The sequence below is a fragment of the Sceloporus undulatus genome, chromosome 5 (assembly GCF_019175285.1).
Source record: "Sceloporus undulatus isolate JIND9_A2432 ecotype Alabama chromosome 5, SceUnd_v1.1, whole genome shotgun sequence".
Lineage (NCBI taxonomy): Eukaryota > Metazoa > Chordata > Lepidosauria > Squamata > Phrynosomatidae > Sceloporus > Sceloporus undulatus.
In genome coordinates, this window is record NC_056526.1 from 18,088,399 (window position 1) to 18,110,010 (window position 21,612).

Below are 21,612 nucleotides of genomic sequence, written 5' to 3' on the forward strand. Positions count from 1 at the left end.
CTTATCCATAACTGGATGGCTCCACCCCCAGATCAGTAATGTACTCTTATAGGGATACCATAGGACACCATCATTTAACCATGGTTTGGTAATCAGGAATGCATTGTGGGCTTATGTGATTCTTCCCTTTCTGCTCTTCCATGTTCCTCAGGCCAATGCTCTTCTTCACTGTAATTTTCTTCCTTCTGAATAACACTGTTTTTCTTTAATGTCTGAACTAGCACCACCATAAATACTACTGACTGTAGTTTGTTCTCAGATGAGATATTGAAATCAGGATGAACTCCTGGGTTCAGTCTATCAATTGAAAACAAAGTTTGGTTAGTGATGATGGTGATGTTAGTGGTAATAGTGGTAGTGGTAATAGTGAACCAAGGACCGGGACACCCTATGACAGTAAAAATAATTCAAGACCAGGGAGGTATGAAAAAATGTTGGATGCAGTAAACAGAAGGGTTATGTAAAAGAGATGACAACATGAAGAACACGTGGAACGAAGAGCCATATGAACAGCCATATGAAGATGAGCCCTAAATTCTAAAAAGCAAAGCGGAAGCTGCAATAAGAGAAATGGCAAAAAACAAGTCTCCAGGAATAGATGATATTCCAACTGAACTGCTGCAGTCCACATTGACAGAGTCAATGTGCTAACCAATGTATGCCAACAGATACGGAAAACAAAACAATGGCCAGCAGATTAGAAATGATCAATATACATCCACATCCACAAAAAGGAGACACAAAGGACTGCAGCAACTACAGAACGATAGCACTAATCTCCCACACAAACAAAATTATGCTCAAAATTCTGCAACATAGGCTCCAACTATACATGGAAAGAGAAATCCCATAGATCCAAGCAGAGTTCAGAAAAGGAAGAGGCACTAGGGACCACATTTCAAACATATGATGGCTAATCGAGCACACCAAGGAATTTCAAAAGAAAATTAGCATGTGCTTTATAGACTATAGCAAAGCATGTGACTGCATAGATCATGAAAGGTTTAAAGACCTGGGAGTGCCAACACATCTGATAGTCCTGATGTGGAACCTGTACTCAGGACAAGAGGCTACTGACAGAACAGAAGAACATGGAGAAACAGAATGATTCCCAATTGGCAAAAAGGTCAGACAAGGAGTGAAAATAGGAGGAAGAAATATCAGTGATCTGAGATATGCTGACGACACCATAATACTAGCAGAAAACCTCATAGACATGAAACAACTACTAAGCAAGATCAAAGAAAAAAGTGCGAAGGCAGGCTTGCTGTTGAACATAAAGAAAACACGGAGCATTTACATAAATTCAACCTAGACAATGAGGAAATAAAAATAGTAGAAAGGTTTTCATATCGGGGATCAAACATTGATAGGAATGGGGACTGCAGCGAGGAAATTTTCTTTGGTTATGAACAGTCTTTCCAGGAAGTAAATGCTTGTTTTCTGCTTTATTGTATGTAACCAAAATCACCTTAATGCTTTCTACATCTTATACTGTAACGTCTTACACTGAAATCACGCTTGCCTTGATGAGCAATGTATATTGAGTAGGAGATGCTTTCAGCTTGCCTTACCCTTAATTCAAGGAATTTGGTCTATAGGAAGCATTTCATTTGTTATATTAATTCATGTTCCCTAATTCTACAAGATGGAACAGGCAGCATGCAGATACCTGTCTTCCCATTGAGCAGCTAATCCTTTCAAATGATGCAATCCTATGGGCTGGAGTTGAAAATTAGATAGAATTTATATTCCTGAGTAAAGCTTTGATATAACCAGCTAGTTGTGACGTATCTAGTTGCCTTAATTCTTTGCCCATTCATGAAGGTGTAACCAAAGGCCAGAACAGACTGGCTGTAAAAGTTAGCTCGATGTGGCATTTAGATACCGCCACCCCCACCCCCCAAGATGTCTTGAAGCCGTCTGGCTGCCTAGATGTGGGCAGCTTCAAGATGCTCCGGCAGTGTGGCGTTTAGATGCCACATGCTGCCGGAACATCATGGGGCTGCAACAGGACGGGAAAAGCCAGCCAAAAAAGAAGCAGATCTTTGCCTTTTTCAGCTGACTTCAAGGCGGATTTGGGCCACTACCTGTGTTTGCCCATCTGTTTCACCCTTTAGCTACAATATTAGTGAATGAGAGTTAAAACCTATCATTGTGAGTATGTGGCCAGATTAAATGGAGGAAGAAGGATATCATAGGGTTCAAGTGCTGGCTTCTTTTATGCCTTGTTAAAACAATTATGAAGTGGATGGTTGCAAGTTTGTTTATATCACAAGCCAGTAGCTTGCAACATTCAGAAGATTTTTTTAAGTAACCAAAAAGTAGTTATTTATTTTTGTAGAACAACAAATTAAAGTAATACTGTACTTCTAAACATTACCACAAAACTACTTTTGTGGTCTTTGACACTATGCCTCTAACTAATTGCTTTAAAACAAATTCCTGGTTGATTATTGAATTTTCCTTTCTGCCCTAGCTGTTAAAATTGGAATCTTTGGGAAAGTCTGGTTCTGATCTAAAGCCAGGGCCCAATTTTCTGACTTTAGCAGATAGAGGTCTTCACCCCATCAGACAGTCTCTGAATTTTTTGAGGGGGTGGGGGGAAGTAGGGCTCCATCCTGTGAAGTTTCTGCCTGTCTTCTGCCCAGGGGGAAGAGGAGATGAACCAGTGGGTAAAATATTTTGGGAAGAAGGGGTGGTTGGCAATGTGTTTACTAGTCTGTTAAAAATGTTTGAAAGCAAAGACTATCTTACCACAACTCTTATATTCAACACTGTCTCATGGGATGGAAAAACAAAGGAGTCACAAACCAAAGTCTTCCCTCCACAAGCGAAAATCTCCTGACAAATACGGAGGCTTATTTTTTGAATAAGAGATTCATATAGGGGGAGGGTTGATCAACTTCATGTATACCCTGAGACTAACTGGTGGCAACTCTCCAAAAGAGAGAACTTGATTCACTAGTGCAAAACTCAGTAAAAATCTATGCTGCAGCAGTTCAGAAAGGAATTGCAAAATATTAAGGAATGTGATGTCTCTATATAAATCTACTATGCAGTCTCATGTTGAGTAGTGGCTATAGTTCTGGTTAGCCCATATCCAAATGGATCCTGCAGGGTTGCTTAAGAGGCAACTAAGATAATCATAAAGAAAACAGGGAATCTTCTGTACTAGACAAAGCTAAAATGCTTGGATATTGTCAGCTTAGAACAAAATGGGGCATAACAGAGTATATGAAATTAATCATGGCATTAGGTTGGCTCATGAGGACTTCTCCTTTGCATAATACTATTACTCTGTCACATGGTGAAATAGATTAACACTAGGTTTGGGACAAATGAAATAGAGCATTTCTTCACTTAGTACATTAATCAAGTTATTGAATGTCACCAACTGTTTCTTTACAAAATAACTCCTATCTCATTCATCTCCAAATACAAGTTGCCTTCATGCTTTGCTTCTGTACATCTCAGTGGCTTTTAGCATAATGGATGGTGGTGCTGTACCAGATCAGCCCTTGTTCTGATCTGTCAGGGCTGTTATGTTCCTGGGATTCTTAACAGTTAGTGGAACTTCCCCACCCTCCTCAGATCTCTGCAATCTCTAGTCAGAAGATGGTTAGACAGGCTTGCAGGTCTACCCTGTGCCCCTTTGTATGAAGTAGATTCACTTGCAGTAAGTGGAACAACCTTTAAGCAATCTCTTTTAAAAAACTGATCCCATTTATTTTCTGAGTATGTTTTCCTGCAAAGTGGATATGCAGTCCCTTTCTACTTTTCCCTTTGCTGTATATTTAGATTGGGATGATGCAGCTTTTGTGACTTGTTAGATGAGGGGAGGCATGGATCTGTGGAGAGGTCTCCATATGTTCCATTATTATTTATTATTAACCTTTATTTATGAAGCGCTGTAAATTTACACAGCGCTGTACATACAGTCTTTTTAGTTAGACGGTTCCCTGCCCGTATATTCCTTTCCAATATATTTCTGAAACATTACACTGTGTGTGTACTTTTTGTGAGGTGTAATGTGCTGTCTAAATAGCTCTTGAAGCAGTGAAGATTGTGTGGCATTTTTTTGTTGCTCTTGTTGTTTGTCCTCAAGCATTTTCCAACATATGGCAACCCTAAGGCACACCCATCACAGCATTTTCTTCGCAAGATTTGTTCGGGGGAGGGGGGGTTGCCTTTGCCTTCCTCTGAGGCAAAGAGAGTGTGACTTGCCCAGGTTCACCCAGTGGGTTTCCATGGCAGGAATTCAAATCCTGGTCTCCAGAGTCATAGTCCAAGAAAGCTACTATACCATGTTGACTCTTGAGGCATTTTTTGCAATCTTGCAAAGGAGAATTTATTCCTGAGCATGCTGCAGATACCAATAAATTCAGGACTGTTAAATCCTTCCTACAATCTTTCCCTGCCATTTACTCCAACATGGCTTTTTATCCAAACTGCACTATTCTCCAGTGTATATTTTGGAGTATCATAAATATTCATAGTATCCCAGTAATTGGGTATCCCCATGAAAAGAGTGTTTCCACATTACTCTTCAACTGTGGAATGTAATAGAGAATCAGAAGCTGGCAATTCCCTCAGTTGATTTCACCGCATGAGGAGACTATTGTTTATTATCAGTCAAGAGAAAAAAAATGGGGTATAGAAAGAATTTAATCTTTGTAACGTTACTTGTGAGGAAGCATTTTGGGGAGCTAGAATTTGAAATAGCTTGGCCTTTCATCTTTCAGCCACTTCTCGGTGTAATTCTCTGGCAAGAAAAGTAGTCTCTGACCAGGTCTTTGTGTGGCAAGCCATTAATAACTACATTAAATGCTGACCACACCAGTCATTGTTGACATCACCTACATGGCAGATGCTGTGCCACACATGCTTGCATTTACCACTGTCTTGGCATGGTTTGACTGCCCTTCACCACCTTTCCCCACTATTTTTCATCTTTAGTTTTCCTCATGCATTTATTGTTTCTCTTTTCCTTCGTTTTTTTCTTCTTCGTCTAATGTCCCCTACCCTTTACCTTCATCCGATAGAAGTATATAAAGATGTATACAGGAGGCGTGAGCTCATTGGCTGAGCAGATAGCCAATCAGCTTCAAAGGAAGGACCAGCCTAAAACCCTTCTAGACAAGAAGGAACTGGTAAGACAATGAAGTACAGAAGGTGTTGTGTCATTGTGATTAGAAATTAGAAGGTTCTTCCTTAGACGTTGTACTATTGAGTCTAGTGTTTCCTCAGTGTTTAGTGAAAGGAAATGAGCATTTCCTTGCTTCTTCCCTCACCTGACTTTGTGGGTCCTCCAGTTGATTAGTTAAGGAAATCTTGGTCACTCAGAGCTAGATGGCATCTTTGTAGTTCTTGTATGGAGATGCTATTTGACCATCACTGTTCAAGCCTTAATGTCAGTGGCAGTTTTCTCCCCGGATAAGAGAAGAACTTTATTATGATCCATTACAGTCAGCCCTTCACATTTGTGGCTTTGACTTTTGTGGATTTGCTTGTTCACAGATTTGAGTAACGTGTTCTCTCTAGGAAGCTCTAGGTCTTCCAGCGCAATTCTTTGGGAGTTGACCGTAGAGTTGTGAGTGAAGCGCTAACAATTCCTAGAGAAAACATTGCTCTACACATTTGTAGGCCTTCCAACATGATTCTCTGGTCAGATTTTGGTGGATGTTGACTACAGAAAATTGCACTGGAGGACCAAGTAATTCCTAGGTAGGTGGTTAACCTCAGGTTAAAAAAAAATATGTTTTTTCCACTTTCATGAGAATCCTGTGCCTCTAACTCCAGCGAACGTGGAGGACCCACTGTGTTTTGTTTTATTTTCCAGTTTTCTCTTGAATTGTGTATTATTTGTTAGCGAATTATTTGCCCATTTTTTGTCTCACAACCATGAGGTAAGTAATCTGTCGTCATTCCTGTTTTAGAGATGGGTGGTATAGAAAGGTGACAAGGCTGTGTGAACAAACTGTACTATTTACAGATTCTTTAGTTCACTGTGTACTACCAAACTTCATTTTCAGGTGACTGGAAGTCATGCTTTCTGTGGTGTCCATGCTAAGGCCTTTGAATTACCCCTAGGTACCTGCTTGGTATTTTTACTTGGAAGCTTCCTCTTCACCTATGAAGGATACCAGAATTATTCTAATGCAGAAGCAAAGGCAAGCTGATAACTCTAGGTTTTTCCTTGCTCTTTCTGTTTTAGGGTTCATTGAAAAAGGAGTTCCCTCCAAATTTGGGAGGCAGTGACGTCTGTTTCTTCTGCCACAAGCGGGTCTATGTGATGGAAAGGTTGAGTGCTGAAGGCAAATTTTTCCACCGCAGCTGCTTCAAATGTGAATACTGTGCCACCACTCTGCGTTTATCATCTTACGCCTATGATTTGGTGGATGGTGAGTGAAATTTATCCTTTAGTGTATAAGGACTCGAAATTAGTTTAAATCATTAGAAATAAGCAGGCATTGAAATAAACTGTAGGATATCTACACAGTCAGTTCATTGCTTAGCAGTCAGTTCATCTAATAATAATAATAATAATAATAATAATAATAATAATAAATAAACCTTTTATTTTTATCCCGCTTTTCTGTGATGAGACAATCAAAGCGGCTCACAACACATTAAAATCCACATTCACAACATTGTGTCCCAAATTCCCCCCTTAAAACAGGATTAAACATGTTACAATTAAAATATCTATTAAAACAGAATTTAAAAAAGTACGTATAACAAGGGCAGAGCGGTGGGCTAATACATGATGTGAGGGGCAGTCATTCTGTGGCCGGGCACTTTTATTCAGGAAAGGCCTGAAGAGATCTGTCTTGACAGCCTTTTTAAAGCTGTCTAAGCTAGCAATTTGACGGATCTCATCCGGCAGGCCGTTCCAAGAAATATACATTCTGATCACCCTCTGAAGCTGGTTGAATTGGAGTTGAATGTACTTTTTAGTTTTTCATTTTAAGAACTTCTATTTTATTTTTTTTATCAGTTGTCCAAGTGCCGAGAGAGAGAGAGAGAGATGCTTTGGGTCTGAATGATGCATAAGGATTAGATTGCAGTCATGAATACAGTAAAAGCACTTAAATTAATCTAATTTATTCAGAGAGTTTCATTGGGTCTACTCTAAACATAATTAAGTTTGGACTCAATACAGTTTATATGACTTTTTTTTTTAAAAAAAGAAGCAATTACTGCTGAATGAATTTAGTTGAGATAGCAATGCCATAAAATATCAACATGGTGTAGTGGTTTGAGCATTGGACTACAACTCTGGAGACCAGGGTTGATTCCCTTCTCAGCCATGGAAACCTACTGGGTGACCTTGGATGAGTTACACACTCTCAGTCCCAGAAATCCCCAGGATAGGTTCATGTCAGAGTCACCATAAGTCAGAAACAACTTGTAGACACAACAACAACAACAACAATGCCCTAGCTTTTTAAAAAACAGATAGGCAAATATTGGATATAAGTACTGTAAGTATATTGAACTTCAGTGGACAAAATAATAACCTTAAGCCTCCTAACAATAATAAAAAGTGATGTTGATGTTAATATGGCTAACCTGGAAGGTCTTGGGAACATGGCCATCAAATTTTGTAGGAGCTGAGGTTCCATATGTTTTAATATGGTTATCCAAGAATAAAGTGAATTCATAGCTTCTCATTTCTCCAGGATCTTGATTGTGGGATTCAGCTTAGTCTTATCCTTTCTGTTGAGAACCTTCAGCAACACAATGAAAGATAGAGCTCAACTAGATGCTCAGTGCCTATGTCTTGCTGTGTTAGAAAATTATTCAGGACAACTTTAATGATTTGAACTTTGATGTCATCTGGGCTGTCATGATTTATTTATTTGAAACATTTTTATCATGCTTCTCAGCAAAAATCTCTTGAGCTCCTTACAAAACATTAGTCGGGATGGAGTTAATGCCCATCCCTTCCTTCTTTTCATTGATTCTTGCTTCTTCCAGCAGTACTTTTGCCAGATTTTCATGTGATACTGCCTTTGTTCCTTAAACAGTACTGCTTTGTTAGTGTATGATACCATACAAGTTTCCCGGGGCCACTCTGGTGACTGATTGGCTGTTGATTTAATGACTGTGAAGACACCCTATGGAAAATCCATTATTTTCAGAAAAAGAAAGAAATTAACCTGAATTAAACTTGTAGCCGCAGTTGTCTCCATGTATGTTGGATGTGGCAGGATAGAGAAGGTTCCGGGAAACTAACATTGCACAGTGTAATCAGACTGCAGCTTCCATGTATCTCATTTTTGTTCTCTCTCTTGTTCTCTTTGCAGGAAAATTCTATTGCAAGCCTCACTACTGTTACAGACTTTCAGGTTATGCACAGAGGAAGAGACCAGCAGTGGGCCCTCTGTCAGGAAAGGTAAGTTGTTTCTCTGCCTTGATTCAGTAAGACTGCCTTAGAAAGTGGTTCATAGTTGTTTCGAAGGGGAAGGCTGTTCTTGCAGGAGATTCATAATCTCCCTGCATCACATATGAATCACAAGTTATCTTGCCTGACTTGTTAGCTGTAGGCCTCTGAATCCAAAAAATTAATGGGGAAATTTATGAATTCAAAATAGTAGTATCAAGGAAGAGTTCTGGAAATAGGTATATAAAAACAGGTAAAAATACATAGCATGTAATCAATATTTCCAATCTGTTATGAAAAATAATAAAATGCACTCCTTCGCATCATTTCCTTCTATTCACAGTATTTTGGGGAGATACATTTTTACCAGGACACTGTTTCAGGTATGATTTCAAAATCAAGGCATAGTGGCTAATTATTAAAACGTGGCCATAATTTTAAAAAGGAGATGTTATCCTCAGAAAATACATTGAATTTCCGATGAACTGGGCAAGGACCAATTTTAGAAAAGTAACAAACATTTATTTCATTTCTGTAGTTGGTTTTATATAATCTCCCAACATAATGCTTCAAGTAGCAGAATCTATGGTTTTACACACCCATGTTTTAATGAAATATTAAAATGTGAAGTACGTGATCTTGCTGCTTAGTTTTATACTGCATATTTAAATGATTTATTGTATTTAAATATTTACACCCTGCGTAACTGCCTGAAAATATGCATCCAAGATGGCTGTCAGTAAACTAAAACTAGTAAGATTTTATTTTAAGAAGATGATGACTGAGGAAGGCTTAGGGCAGGGGTAGGCAACCTGCGGCCCGCGGGCCGGATGCGGCCCAACAAGGCCTTGGGACCGGCCCCTGGCCCGGTCCTGCCGCCGATTGCCACCGGGGCCTTTGGGGGGCAATTGTCTATAGAAGCCTCAGAAACATGCATTTATATTAACATTTTTTTAAAAATCAGCAATTTTTTTCGCGTGTCCTCCATTTTTTTAAAAAAAAGTGTCTTCCATTTGAAAATTTTGTCCTACATTTGTCCTGGTTTATTTATATATTTAATTTTTTTTATTTAATTATTTATTTTTTGGCTTCGGCCCCCCAGTTATCTGAGGGACAGCAACCCGGCCCCCGGCTCAAAAAGGTTGCCTACCCCTGGCTTAGGGGCATAGTGATGTAACATGTCAACTCCCCACACCAATGATCAGGTGTCGGTAACTTGAGGCTTAATTTCAGATGCCCTCTGCAAATGGTCCATTCATTTCTTAAAGCAATGTGTTCCTCATCCAGTGGCCTGAAGTTGAAAGGGGGGAAGGGTTAGGGTTTGGGGGGCGGAGGAGAGGGGAGAGGGCCCTGCTTTTGACTAGGTCTCTATACACTGCTCGCTTAAGACCTGCCTACCACTGGTATGTAATCCCTGACAGGTTATCTTGAACACAGTGTCGTCCTCAACAGGTTGAAAGGAGGTTTCCCTACCCAGATGTTGCAGTTGCTGGGAGCCCAGAGTAACAAGACAGATGAGACTAGATTCTTCAAAGCAGTGCTGTAGGGAAAGGGAGCATATAATACCAAATGTCCTACTAGAAGTACTACCGTACTGTACAGTATATACTTGACTAGAAGTCGACCCCATATATAAGTCAAGGGCAAGTTTTGGGGCCCAAAATTATGGATTTTGATATGACCCGTGAATAAGACGAGGATAAAACTTAGACACATATAACGAAGGATGTAAAGGACAAAGTAAAGGAAAACAATGCCAAAGAACTGACAAAATTACAGCAGGTGTAACTATAAGTGAATATACTAAAAGCTGGATGGATGAGAGAGTCGAAGGGGGCCAGTGCTTCTAGGTCAGATTAAACTCTTGCCTTTTACCATATATATAAATACAGTACTTACATTGACCCTGGATGAGTCGACTCAGGTTTTGGGAGTCAATTTTTATACCTAAATTTCTAGACTTATATATGATTATATACAGTAAGTTACTGAACTAGCCATAAGCATGCCTAGTGTCTGGTTTTCTATGAAGGAACAACTAACTGGTCACTGAGTATTGCCTCTTTTTATATTATATACACATTAAATTGTGTGTTTCCATATCTTTTCCCACAGGACAACAAAGGGACCCAGCAAGACAACATGGCGGCTGATGGTGCAGGACGTGCAAACTCCATCTCTTCGTCATCAGAGAGGACCCCAGGTAGCTCTGCTTCCTTGTTTGGCAGGGTGATGCAGTACTCGCTCCACCTCTTTGACAGAATTAGGGTGGCAAACCAGCTCCTTCAAGGCACTATTTCCTCAGTTGGGCAACACATAGCTCAAAATCCTTTGGACTCCTTTTTTATGTGCCAGTTGATGGCTTTTGGGGTCCCCTTTCTCTATGTCCAGTCGGAGATTCTTGTGCAGATATTGGGGGAGTTCTTATCAGCACTAGGATATTAACACAGCAATAATGGATTTATAAGATTGTATCATTTGTTCAGAAGGAGTTTGAGGCTGACATGTGAGGAGGACAAAAATCGTTTTGTATTTTGGGAAACATGGATCCTTCAAAATGATTTTGATAAGAGTATTGTTTTGAATATTGTTCAAGTTCAGATAAATATAAGACTCAGTTCAGGATTGCTCTGGGATAGGTCCATCTAATCTAAATGTTATCTGCAGAAGAGTGTATTGATGTGTGAATTAGATATAGCATTATCTTTGTTTGGAAGAGCATGATGTTTATCACACTATACTCTTAAAGTGCTACTATTCCACTTTGACTCCTCTAGCTGCCTCCTGTTGCATTCTGGGATTTGCAGTTTTAAGGAGGGGTATTTAGAATTCTCAGGCAGAGTGGAATAGTAGCACTTTAAGAGTATAGTGTGATAAACATCATGTTAACTGGATTTCTGTGATCACATGAACTCCAAATACAGTACTGTATCACCTAATTCTCAGTAACATGCTATCTACATAACAAAACATCAAAACCAACATGACTTTTTCAAACTGGGATTGCAGTGGATTTCTTGGTATGCTTTAAAGCCTACAGCTGTAGTCTTTAATCCTGCATTATCTTGGTGTTGGAAAATTACAGTATCCCCTATCAAAGTACACGCTTTTCCTGTTAGCAGCTTTGGAACAGGGCTCTCAAGCCAGACTAAATGTTGTTGGGGGCATTCTGCTTAATCTTAAACTTGATTCCTTTCTATATGGGAGATAGGCTTCTTTATACAGTACTACAGACTTTCTCCTTTGGTCCACATTTTCTCTTTGCCTCTCAACATCTATCCTTGTCTAGAATCTGAGAAATTAGAATGAGTTCTAATCTTGGAATATGGAAACCAAATTATTTTAAAATTCTTTAAAAAGCTGAATAGCTATACTTCTGTAAAGGAATCTGCCTTTCTACTGGATAGTTAAAAGATTTTTTAAAAATCCTTTTAAAGCATCTTGAGAAAGTATGATTGAAAGATTAGAGAGATTTTTTTCCCCATTGGCGGTTTCCCTCCTCAAACGATTGCACACAGTGATAGTCTGCATTTGAAAGACATCTTTTGCCTCCCTATCTCAAAGAATTAAATGTTATCATTCTCTCAAATACTTTATAATGAGCAAGCTTTTCAAATATATACAGCTTCTCATTACTATTGCAGAAGAGTCCATATTTGGCTGTCAAAATAAAGTGTTTTTTGTTTTCTTCAACTTAGCATGACTTTAATCCTGACCTTTATTTCTCTACCTTGTAATTCCTGCTCCTTGCTGGTCAGGGCAGGGAGTGAGCATCTCATTTTAATACTCTCTGCTGTCTACAAAACTCACTTGAATTTACAGGTTCATAAAAAATAGCTTGAATTTACAGGTTCAGTAGTGAATGAAAGGATGCAGGAATTTAATGTGTGTTGTTCACTAGGAAAGCTGTTAGAAACATCTCTATATATTTGAGATCAGAAATAAAATATATATTTTTGCTTCTGTGCATATATGTGTTCGCCTGTGCTTGTATGTATTTATATAGATGACAATCAAAATTTCTCTACAAACTAGATGATAGCAATAATTGAAGTTGGAATAATCCCAGCCTTTATAGTATGGAATATGTAGGATAGCTAAAGACAGTGTTAGAACACTTAGAAGTCAGCATTTCACATGTTCAGAAATGAGAACATGTTTGCATTTCTAGATACCAATTTAAAGTATTTATATAAAAAAAATCATCCTGGGAGTTTTCAAACCCAGCTTAATCATTTTCACACTAAGACCTGTCTTATAAAAGTTGCCAAATCCTCATACAAACTTTGAACTGCCAGCAATGGGGAACTCCACATTGATGGTTAATTGTGTATTATGTATGATGGAGTTCATGCAGAAAGTTGTATTTTATAATCTGCAAAATTCTTGTGATTTTAAAAGAGAAAACATGTTTCTAATAAAACAGTTGGATTGGACTGGAAAAGGCACAAAAGTGCAATCTTAGAGCAAATGGAAATCTGTACCTCCCACAGAGCCATGTTCATGGTCAGCTGCCTGTTCCCAGCTGACTCCTGGATCATAGCAATGGGGCAAGGCATGTCAGTGGTGCAGTGCTTAATCTGTTTGCATGTTTAAATCAAATATACAATCAGTGTTTGCTCAGCTACTATGAAATTTTATACCCTCTCCCTTCCCTGCTTGTTAACCAAGGTGGATAGCAGAAGAGCAAATTCTTCTGTTTTCAGGCATTAGGTTAATAGTCAGGGAACAGTAAGCACTTTTTATCATATCTGGCATGTGTGCCTCCTGTAGCGTAGGTGTTCCATGATTGCCTGTAGAACTGTGTATTCTATTATAAAAGGCACAACTCACTTAACCATGTATCTTGGCCAGTAGAGCAGGCCACACTTCCTCCCCATAGGTGCTTCTGATTTGTGAGGGAGTGTGCATGGCACATGTGGGTGCTTTAAATGAGTAGCTTTTGTTTCTGTTGCTGCTACCTGGGGGAAAAAACTTCTTGCAAACTGTCTGTATAAGGTGCAGCCCTTTCTGCTGGTCAAAGGGTGATTCAAGCTGTGACTGCTGCTTTCTGTGCTTGAAATCTGGCATGCTTGTAGCAGATTCTGCATTAAGCCTTTCCTTGTACTGTTTTCTGGGGGTATTGTGTCAAGCAATCTCTGTATTTGCCTGTGTGGCACAACTGCTGCTATTGCCAATAAATGTGGGGGGAGAAGAGTCCCTTGCTTTTCAGTGGTTGTATCCTATAATAGTTGTATGTCTTCTTGTATTTTTGGAATGTTTTACAGTGAGTGTTGGTTTTATACATGTTTTTAATAACAAGTGCTGTTTGTTCTAAATGTCTGTAAAATATTTTGGAATGTTTTATCCAATAAGTCTAATGGGCTTGGAACAGTCTCTTTGCCCTTAAGAGTTATGTAGATTTCTCTCACTGACATACAGGGATATTGAAATTATGGTAATCATCCATGGGCAAGAGCCATGAAACACATAGCCTAGGGAATCTCAATAACAACAAGAAATACTTGAAAAAAGATTATTTATACAGCTATTCCCCTCAGAGTGAGGCAAGTTTAAGTAGCTTATATTCTTTGTGGTGTATCTCATCTTTAACATTGTACACCAAAGAAATTAAGCTACTTCCATGTTCGATAACTGAAATACGGCACATACATAGACCAAGACTTCTAGATTACTAGAAAGATTACTTGTCCCATTCTTGGGCTAACAGTCAATTTTGGGGCACACTTATAGTCATTAGGGAGACCAATATGGCCAGTATTACAGTGCATTTTAGAAAATCACATGAAACAGAATATTGTAATTCTGTTATTCCTTCATAGGTCTGAATGAACATTGGTTGGGTTGCTAATAGCAGTTAGGAAAGCCTGCCTGTTCTTGATGAATGCAAGTTGAATTTAATTGTGTATATGTGTTTTTAAAAGATGGGATGAGGGTATAAAAGAGTAATTCTTTGGTTAGTGATTAGAGTCCTAAGATTTTCTGTTCACTTCTGTGCTCTTTTGACAGTTTCTCCTTTCTGATAATACAAAGGCCTGTTACAGACTGCCAAAATAAAGCTGCTTCGGGTCTCTTTGCAGGTATGCTATTTCAATGATGCATGGGTCCTAAGAGTCCAGAGGTTGCGCCAAAGCCACACTCCATTCCTAAGCACTGGAGTGCAGCTGTGGTGCAGCTTCCGGATTCTTAGGATGCATGCATCATTTAAACAGCATACCTCCAAAGAGACCCGAAGCAGCTTTATTTTGGCAGTCTGTAACAGGCCAAAGATTGTTTTCTGCATCTGATAAGAGAACAATTAATAATTATGGGGAAGGAATGGGAATCAGTGAAAAGAACTGGATATGATCTAACCCAGTGTTATATCCATGCAAGAAGGTTGATTCAGCAATAATAATAATAATAATAAAGCAAAAATGGTTGTGCAACAAAATAAGGAGACATTAAACTAATTTATGAGCCATAATTCAGCTGAGGGGTAAATGTGATTATGCTCTCTGTTGTATTGTGATAGTTGTATCATGGCAGCTGCAATATGGAATGAATGAATTATACCCATTTATTGAAATGTCCAATGTGAAACTGTTTTTATAGTATATTGAATCTCTTAGATACACATTTTTAAAAATAGTATATCTTCCTTAGTCTTTACAGGCCAGTTTTGTTTATTCTTCAACACGTTATTTGGTGTATATCTGTGTTGTTGAATCTGTAGATTATAAAAGGAAATAAACATGGTCTCCATTAATCTAGAGTGAAGAGGGCAAAATGTAGCCCTCCAGTTGATGTTGGACTGCAGCTCACAGTTTTCGTCCACAGTAGTTATGCTGGCATTGTTCAGTGTCAGTTGCAGTTCAGCAACATATGAAGCACAGCCCTTTACCTTTCCTTGATCCTTAATGGATAGTTGAATGACTGTTGTTATGGTTAAAACACAGTTGCTAGGCTTGGATGTAAGCTTAAGTCACAGAAGTAAGCCCACCTGTGAGTTGCACTGTTGATCTTGGGTCATGTAATTTTTCACTTGTCCTGCACTCAGTTTGTACCAGTTTCTGTATTTAGAGAGAACTTGTTTCACAAAACTAACTATAAGGTGAGCACATTTCTACTTGTGATTAAAAAAAAACCTTCAAGGGTCTAGATTAGAGGTGAGGAATTGTTGGCTCTGTGGTCATTGTTGAACTGGAGCTTAGCTATGTTAGCCAGTTATAAGGGATGTTGGACATTGCAGTCCAACAACAACTGGAGGGCCACCCATTTACCATTCCTAACTATCACAATAAATTATCTTGCACAATAAAGACAACATTTGAGGTTCATTCTTGTTTTGAAATATTAAGTTTCCTTTATATCCACAGTAGCAATCTATAAATCTATAAAATAGTGTTAAACTGGGGTTCTTAAAGTGTATCCTTATAAGCCAAACAGTCTTTAGAGCAGTTAAAAACCTGTTCTATAGACTCTGAACATGCAGGCATTATTTTTCATAATATTTCCAGACATGTTTCCTGAACCCAGATAAGAACTCTTAGAACCTTATGAAAGTCCCAAACATTTTAGTCATCTCAAAGAAGTTAAGGGTTCTTTTATGTGTTGAAACAACAATCTGGAGATTTCCAATCTGCTTCTGTTTGATAGCCATTGTAAATTAGGCCCTACCCGGTATATGTATCTAGTAATGAGGACTGTCTGTATGTATCTCATAAGCTACACATTTTAACCTATACCAAGTGATAAAAGTATACTGATTACAATAACTAAAACCTCTGTGTGGAATACCCTCATTCAAATGCATTTCTTAGAGATCTCCATTTAGTTGCCTTAACACATAGAATAGCTGTTAGAATGAAGTTCCTTGGTATCTGGAGAACTGGATATTGTGTATGTGCACTGGGTGATTGAGGACAGGACCTTTCTGTATTAGGAAAAGTCTTCCAGAGCTTAGCTTGGAAGCTATCTTGAGAGACTGTTCCTAGATCCCATCATGTTCCCCTTCAGTGCTCTTGCTAGGTTTTTATGGTGGGATTGATGTGGAGGGATGAAACTATCAGATCACAGGACACATGGAGAGGTAACTACAAATAAGAATCCAGAATATGTAATGCAAAGGCACAGGCGTGCAATGTATAGAAATGTTATATATGGTCCTCCATATGGCCTGCAGTTACCATAATGCCTCACCATTGGCTATGCTGGCAAGTCCTGACAAGTCACAGGCTATATGGAGGGCCACATCCCTTCTACTCAAGGGATGAAACAGATTGCAAGAGAAAATGCAGTTTTCTGCATTTTTACAACATGAAAAATGATTTAGAATTTCTACAGAAATCCATAGATGGGTAAGTGGATATACAAATTCCTAAGATTATCAGAGACCCACCATAAAATCCTATTGAGAACCCCTTTTCTGAAGGAAAAATATAGATCACCTTTCTTTCCCTCCCCTCCCTTTTCTGACCATATAGACTATAGTGATTTGCTTTGTTATTTATATGTAAATTCATTTCCTGAAGGATGATGTGAGTTATTCTGAGCATTTTCCTAAACTGTATACAGTACATTGTCTTTTTTGTTTCAAAGTTAAATACCTTGAATCTCAAATTAAGTTTGTCTTTTTCTCTTCCAGCAGTTAATTTTAGGTGCTTTTGTTCAGCATCTCCAATTTTGAAATGCCAAATATGTGAAAAGACAAGCTTCTTGAGATTTAGGCTGTGGCTCAGGGAGGAATGGGGAATATGCTCAGAAAAGCCTCAGTATATCCACCTTGAGATGTTGCACTTTACTGGCTTGTGGGTTTGTTGTTGTTTTTGCACTTATTGTGGTGATGCAGAGGTTTGTATGTGTGTGTACATTCTGTAATTTTGGAACTTATTTTTCTGAAAGCAATACGTATTTGTGCAAATGTTGCCTCTCACATTTAAAAAAAGGGAATAAATTCCAAACACTATTCAGGCTCCTGAGTTTTTCTTTTCTACTCCTTCTGTTCTTTGTCTCCTACATTTCCAGCCTGAAGAGGTGGCGGATTCCAGGAGATGGAGTTCTACATTAGATTGAAATTAGCCATTGGCTAGTGCTAAGATAAATATACTTCCAAGCAGAATTTGGCAGGACAAGAACATATGTAGTATAATTTAATGCCTGCATTTCTAGTTTGTGGTTCTGTAGCATGCAGAGTTCCAAGGCAATAGGATTCTTTTAAATAGTACCACCCATGACCACTTGTTCTCAGGTTTCCTCCTAGAGAACAGCAAAGATTACTCTCATGATTTCAAATCAATATATAAATTCACCCTCTGCTCATGCTGTCTTCATTACTATGTGCCTGCCCTCCCAATATTCTTTTAATATATTTTTGACTCAGCTGACTTGGCACAATAAGAGTATTCCATGGTCCTTCAGCACCTAGATTTTCCTTCCAGATGTACACACTAAAAAAAAAGCAAAGAAACTTATGTCTCTTCTGTGAACTGTCAATGAGTATTTACAATAATGGCAAGAAGAGATATGTAAGAGAAGCCTTGAGTATACCAAACTCTTAAGAAGCTTTCAGACCCAAAGTGATCTTTGCTGTCATGGAGCCATGACTCTTGTGGGGAACTATTACGTATATGAGAGGTAACAGCCGTGAGGTAACTAGTATGGTTGTGCTAAATGCTACAAAAAAAAAAGCAACTCAGACAATATTATGGTGCTTAATAGATTAATGGTATGGTGAGTATGGTGAAATAAATACTCATTAAAAAACCTGGAAGAATAACAACATGAGTGATGCTAGATAGTTGTTCTTGTCTAGGGTGTGGCTTTACAGTGGAGATGCAACTGTTGAGCTAGACAAATCATCCATGTTGATTAAACACTATGCACTCAAAAGTACTAGCTAAGCTCACTGTAAACAATCACAGTGAAATCATTTGTACTCCATAACTTCCAGTGCACATTAGAATGTGGATTAATTTTGTTTGGAATATCAGATTACTTTCTTCTACCACCATGCCAACTGTTCTTTTTGAGATAACAAGTACAGTACTGTAATTGGCTATCAAATTGAAATGTGTACCACCCCACAGGAGAAGGCAGGAAACAGGACAATGAGAGTCAGAATGCACTCATGACTTTAAAGTTCAGTTCAAAGCTCTGCAATTGTCTATACATTCTGCTTGTGAAACAGATTGTAACAGAAGCTAAAAGCCAAGGATGTGGGTTGCAAGCTCTGCAAAGACAGAGTGACATACAATTTACATACCCACATACATATATATAAACACATATATACATGCATAGGTCTCACCAAGGCCATTATTTTTGTGAAGTCAAAGGCTTTCACAGCCAGAATTCATAGTTTTTTGTGAAGTTTTCAGGCTGTGTGTCCATGTTATGGAAGAATTTATTCCTGACATTTTGCCACCAACAGATGCTGGTGAAACATCAGGAATAAACTTCCAGGACATGACCACATAGCCCGAAAACCCCACAAAAAGCCATTACTTTTGCTTAGCTTTATGGGTGGAACTATAATTAGGAAAAGGGCTCAAAATTCCCACATCTGTTGGATAAATTTCTGAGGCACTGAAACAGAGGATGTTCAAATTAATTTAAACGGGGAAATGTAATTTTTTTACGCTCAGCAAAAAATAAAATTCTGCATGCTAACAAATGCAAACTAATTGAACATTTATCTTATGGTTTTATTTCCACACTGAGCTATGTTGACTCCCACTTCAGCCTTGTCTGAATTGAGGAGTGTGAGAAGAAACTCTTACTTCTGACATTTCAAAATACAGTACCAAGCATGACCTCATAATGTCAATGTTATAAGAAATATATGGGGTTTTAAATGCCTTAATACTGTATTGCCAGCTTTTTTAACATATTCCTTATAATGATGATACATTAGGCGGGATTTGAAATACAAAATTTCAGTTAAATAAAAAGTAGACTCAAACGTTTATATAGTCCTTTCTCTTTTTCTTCCTTTCCTTTTGTCTCTGAACTTCTTTTGTATAAGACTAGCCTTGAGGTCCATACTCTAGAAACTTTAAAGTAGCAGTTCTTCGGATGTTTTGGACTTCAGTTCCTGGAATCACTGACCCTTGGATATGTTGGCTTGAGACTTGTGGCATTTGAAGTCCAAAAGAACTGAAGAAGAAAAGCTTGTGTACCATTGCTCTAAAGGGACAAAGTTTTAAATTGGCATGGGAAATTGATTCTCCAAATATTTTTGGATTACCATTCACATAAGATTTCATAATAAGCTGCACTAGCTGGTAGGGGTTGCAAGGAAAAACATTTTGAGGGTCACAGTTGCCTATCTCTATTTTTAATACCACTGTTTTAATTACATAACATATCAAGGAAAGATCTGGAGATGATGCATTATCAAGTTTTGAGACTGACCTTTCATGTGTTTCCAGACTGACACAAGAGGGGCTTCTTTGTGAATTCATCTAATTTTACCAGCATAACATTTGGATTCTCAACATGTTATTCACACCTAATTGCTGCTCTCCTTTCTGCTGAAGTATGGGCCTAGGAACTGAAAACAGAATGAGTCTTGACAAGAGGGAAGGATATTACTTCATTTTATGTTGAAAATACTTATTCCATGCAGTTTTAGTAACATTCAAAGTGACAAAAAATATCAAATGCACATGGAGCATCATGTTAGTGAATCCTTAAGCAAACAGAACTCTTTCCCTTTCCAAGTAGCCTTCTGCATGTTCCAAAAAGTCTCTATGTCCAAATGTGTTTCTGGAAAGTTTTTGAATCCTCTGGAGCCCTTTTTGAGGGGAAAGGCACTATAGAGGGTAAGGAGTTTTATGCCTTTTCCAAGTCTGTTGAAGAAGCAGTTTCATCTGTTGAATGCATTGGTCTGATCGGGGGGGGGGGGGGGGGGCCAGTAAAACTATAAAAAAGAGAAAATATTAAATAGAGAAAATAGCACAGACAAAGTGTATATGTGTATGTGCCTTCACATTTCATGTCAACTTATGGTGATCCCATGAATTTTTGACAGGTTTTCTTAGGCAAGTAATACTTGAATGTGGTTTTGTCAGTTCCTCTGAAATATAGTCTACAGCATGTTATCCCTTGGCGATCTCCCATCCAACTCCTAACCAGGGCTTACCCATCTTAGTTGCCTAGATCAGATAGGATCTGGTGCCTTGAGGGTATTGAGCAGCTGCAGATCTCTTTATTCCATTTTGAAAATCAGCAAAATTCCCTTCCTGCATTTATTATATTTCTCTGATGCTACTGTGCTCTGGTTTACGGTGCTATTTGCAGCACCTTATCTAGTTCATGTACCCATGCAGGCCCAATCCTGCTATTCCATCATGAAAGGGTTGCAGATCCTTTAACTTAATTAACTGGTTATTGTTTTTATTTTATTGCCAAGGAGAAGCCCTCGTAGTATTTTTCTGCTTTAAGTCACTCAGCATTTGCTACCTCCTTATGCAACAAAATGCATTGAGCAAAGGAACACTTTCTTTCATGGATAGTGGCCTGGTATTTCCTAAACTTCTGCTAACTGGAGTGAATTGTGTTTGCATGTATTTTTTATTTATTTATGCATCTTTCTACGTAAAGATGGGAGTCAAAGAAGCTAACAAATAAAATCATATTAAATACATTTTAAAAAGTATTATTGTTATATGTCTTCAAGTTGTTTCCGACTTAAGGTGAACCTGTTATGGGGTTTTCTTGGCAAGATTTGTTCAGAGAAGGTTTGTCATTGCCTTCCCCTGAGGCTGAGAGTACTTGGCTTGCTCAGGGTCACTCATTCATTCAGAATATTTATACCCTTCTGTCAGAGTGGCTTACAAATTGTCAGACAATTCCCTCCCTTAGGTTTACAATCTAAAACAAGACATGACAGTGGGGAAGGGAATGAAGTCCAGCTATACTGCTGGTTCTTCTCTCCCTCCGAGGCCAGGTTGATGGACCCTTCATTTTTCTCTGGGCTAGGCATGGTGGAGCTGTGCCTGCCTCTTCTCTCCCTTCAATGGTTTTCATGACTGAGCTGGAAACCAAACCCTGGTCTCCAGGGTTCCAGTCCAAAATCCAAGCTGCACTGTCCTAATACTCTGTAAAATATCTTATTGACAAAACAACTGGGCCAAAAGAAGGGAGCTCAGAGAGCATATATGAACAGCTGCTGGGCATCCAGCCCCCTATATATTTGTCTTTTGGAAGTAGGTCTTGGCTGGGTTGGCTGTGAGGATGCA

The 21,612-nt window shown here is 38.6% G+C and overlaps 1 protein-coding gene across 1 annotated transcript in view; it reads left to right on the forward strand.

Moving 5' to 3' along the window:
• MICAL3 (microtubule associated monooxygenase, calponin and LIM domain containing 3) overlaps positions 1–21,612 on the forward strand; it is a 233,615-nt gene that overhangs the window by 145,096 nt on the left and 66,907 nt on the right. Inside the window, exons 23-26 of the mRNA XM_042468591.1 lie at positions 5,046–5,153; positions 6,218–6,404; positions 8,313–8,401; positions 10,505–10,592. Coding sequence (XP_042324525.1) covers positions 5,046–5,153; positions 6,218–6,404; positions 8,313–8,401; positions 10,505–10,592 — 472 coding nt within the window. The remainder of the gene's footprint in view (positions 1–5,045; positions 5,154–6,217; positions 6,405–8,312; positions 8,402–10,504; positions 10,593–21,612) is intronic.